Here is a 2,175-nt window from a genome sequence, read left to right on the forward strand (position 1 = left end):
AATATATTTTATAACATAAAAGTATGTATCTTCATTTTTTTTTTTTTTTTTGTTTTTTGTAATAAATATGAAGATTCTGTGGTATGTTTCAAAACCCGCCTATCCCAATAAAAACAAAGTTCGAGTGTATTTCAGAATACAAACATTACTGTTTATTAGAGTTTTTCTTTTGTTTGTTTTTGTATTTTTGTGTGTTTAAAATTCACGTACCGATCCTTCAAAGAATTCAATGCCATTACTATTCACAATTTTATAGAATCCGTGATCAGCCACAAATGTGATTTCAGTTGGAGGCAGGATAGGAGCAGATAACAGAGACACATTAACATCTAAAAATGTATACATTATTATGTATATTATAAATTATTTATTAATTTTAAGGACGCGAAGGATACAAAATATATATACTGTGTTATATATTTAGCTGATATCCAAAACGTTAATTTATATATATATATATATATATATATATAAATTGTTTTAAGGACAGACCTGCCTTGTGTTTAATACATACCTGTTGCGGCAGCAGCTTCAGTACCCTTTTCGTTGACTTCAATAATTGCCTTATGCAAAACCTTCGACACTTGCAATCCTTCCTTTGATATGATCATTTTATCCAATTCCGCATCAGTAAACAATCGCTCTATACCCAACTAAAGAAAAATGTGTACATCATCATTGCAATCAGGAACAGTATTTAATTAACATAGTTCATCATAGTTACCCTCTCTAAAATCTCACTCAATTCAATTTTGTATTCAGTTTTAAATTTGGGCATTTCCACTTGAATCATTGTCTCAGCCATATTATCTCTTAATTCTTGTAGAGAATATGATTGCAATTTAATCCTTAGATCATCCAAGCCATCACGAGAATTCGGCAAAATTACAATCATATAAAGATCGGTATTTTTGTAAGGCATTGCCACAGCAGTAGCATCTAATTGGTCTATTTTGCCATAACGGAATTGTCCAAACGTGAGCATCATTTCCACGCTAACGTAATTTGTTGCATCCACATAGAAGTTTTTTTGACGTGTGACAGGTACAAAGAATGGCTGTAACCATTCGCCTTTAAAGTAAATTGCATTGAGCAGTACCACACGTGTGTTTTCATCCAAATCGTCGGCACTAATTAGATCTGTAATCAAGTGATTGGTTTTTGCTTCAACCCAAGAGTTGATTTTTTCGGCTGTTTTAATATTTTGTGTAAAATTCACATTTTCTGCTGATGCGAAGAAATTTTTCTCAAGCAACTCATTGAATTGATCGCGAAGTTCTAGTTGGTCCTTAATATATATTTTATTGGCCATTTAAAGAAAATTAGCATTCGGATAGGATAAAAGGAACTTTTCGAAATAGTTGGCCAACTGTTCTCCGTTATTAAATTTTGAATTTAGAACATTGTCAATTTCCTGTGCTGTTTGGCCGGTAGCACCTAAACGCATCATTGCCAGGCTTGTCTCAATTGAGAATGGTGAAAATAGTATGTTTTTCTGTCCACTATTTTTTGCTATGCTCGAGTAGAGTTTCGTTCCAAAGGCTTGCAAACTCTTCGATAGATCCCTTAATTGCGAGTCCTCATTGGAGGTGGTAGTTGGCGAGGCAACTATCACCGTTACAATCATAACACATATTATGGCTATGAAATGAGTATTAACTGAAATGAGAATATTATAAAAAATATTTTTTTATGGTTGATTTACTGTACTTACCACCCATGGTAATTGTTTATGAATTTTATTTAAACCCAGAAAAAATACTATTACTGAAACCTCCGCCTTATCCGTGACCAAACTCTGAATGTGAGGATGGAAGAATAAGGCTTCTTTATATACACACGTATCAGACACAGCCTCAGACTATGACATCGAAATGTTTGTCTCTAGCATTGGTTTGCACCAAAGGAAACCAAAGGAATAAAAAAAAGAACGACAAAGGATGATAGATAAAAGTTTGTGGTACATAAAATTAATGGAAATTCTATGCCAGTTTACTAGTTGCCAGACGGGATTTTCGTTACTTAAAAAAACTCACAAATGTCCATAGGGGCAGAGTCAGCCATCAAGGGGAATAACAATTCTTAAACTTGTTTTAGTTTTTGTTGTGATGACCAAAACAGGATCATGTAAACATTGCAGATTGGCCGGCCGGTAGCATTCGTTTGTATTTTTAT

The 2,175-nt window shown here is 33.4% G+C and overlaps 1 protein-coding gene across 1 annotated transcript; it reads right to left on the reverse strand.

Annotated features, from left to right (window-relative positions):
• Positions 1–503: 503 nt before the first annotated feature.
• On the reverse strand, positions 504–1,721 carry LOC133321950 (serine protease inhibitor 3/4-like). The gene is made up of 4 exons (XM_061531022.1): positions 1,715–1,721; positions 1,403–1,659; positions 725–1,288; positions 504–653 (listed from the first exon to the last, which is right to left on the reverse strand). Exons 1-4 carry the CDS (start codon positions 1,719–1,721, stop codon positions 504–506), a joined length of 978 nt encoding a protein of 325 aa, XP_061387006.1.
• Between the last annotated feature and the right edge of the window lie 454 nt (positions 1,722–2,175).

The sequence above is a fragment of the Musca vetustissima genome, unplaced genomic scaffold (genome assembly GCF_032173495.1).
Source record: "Musca vetustissima isolate MV318-11 ecotype Yass unplaced genomic scaffold, APGP_CSIRO_Mvet_v1 utg155113, whole genome shotgun sequence".
Classification (NCBI taxonomy): domain Eukaryota; kingdom Metazoa; phylum Arthropoda; class Insecta; order Diptera; family Muscidae; genus Musca; species Musca vetustissima.

Coding starts and splice junctions, on each gene's coding strand:
- LOC133321950 (XM_061531022.1), bottom strand. Junction 1,289..1,402: donor CAGCACAGGAAATTGACAAT/GTTCTAAATTCA, acceptor ATATATATTAAG/GACCAACTAGAACTTCGCGA. Junction 654..724: donor TGAGTGAGATTTTAGAGAGG/GTAACTATGATG, acceptor ATTTTTCTTTAG/TTGGGTATAGAGCGATTGTT.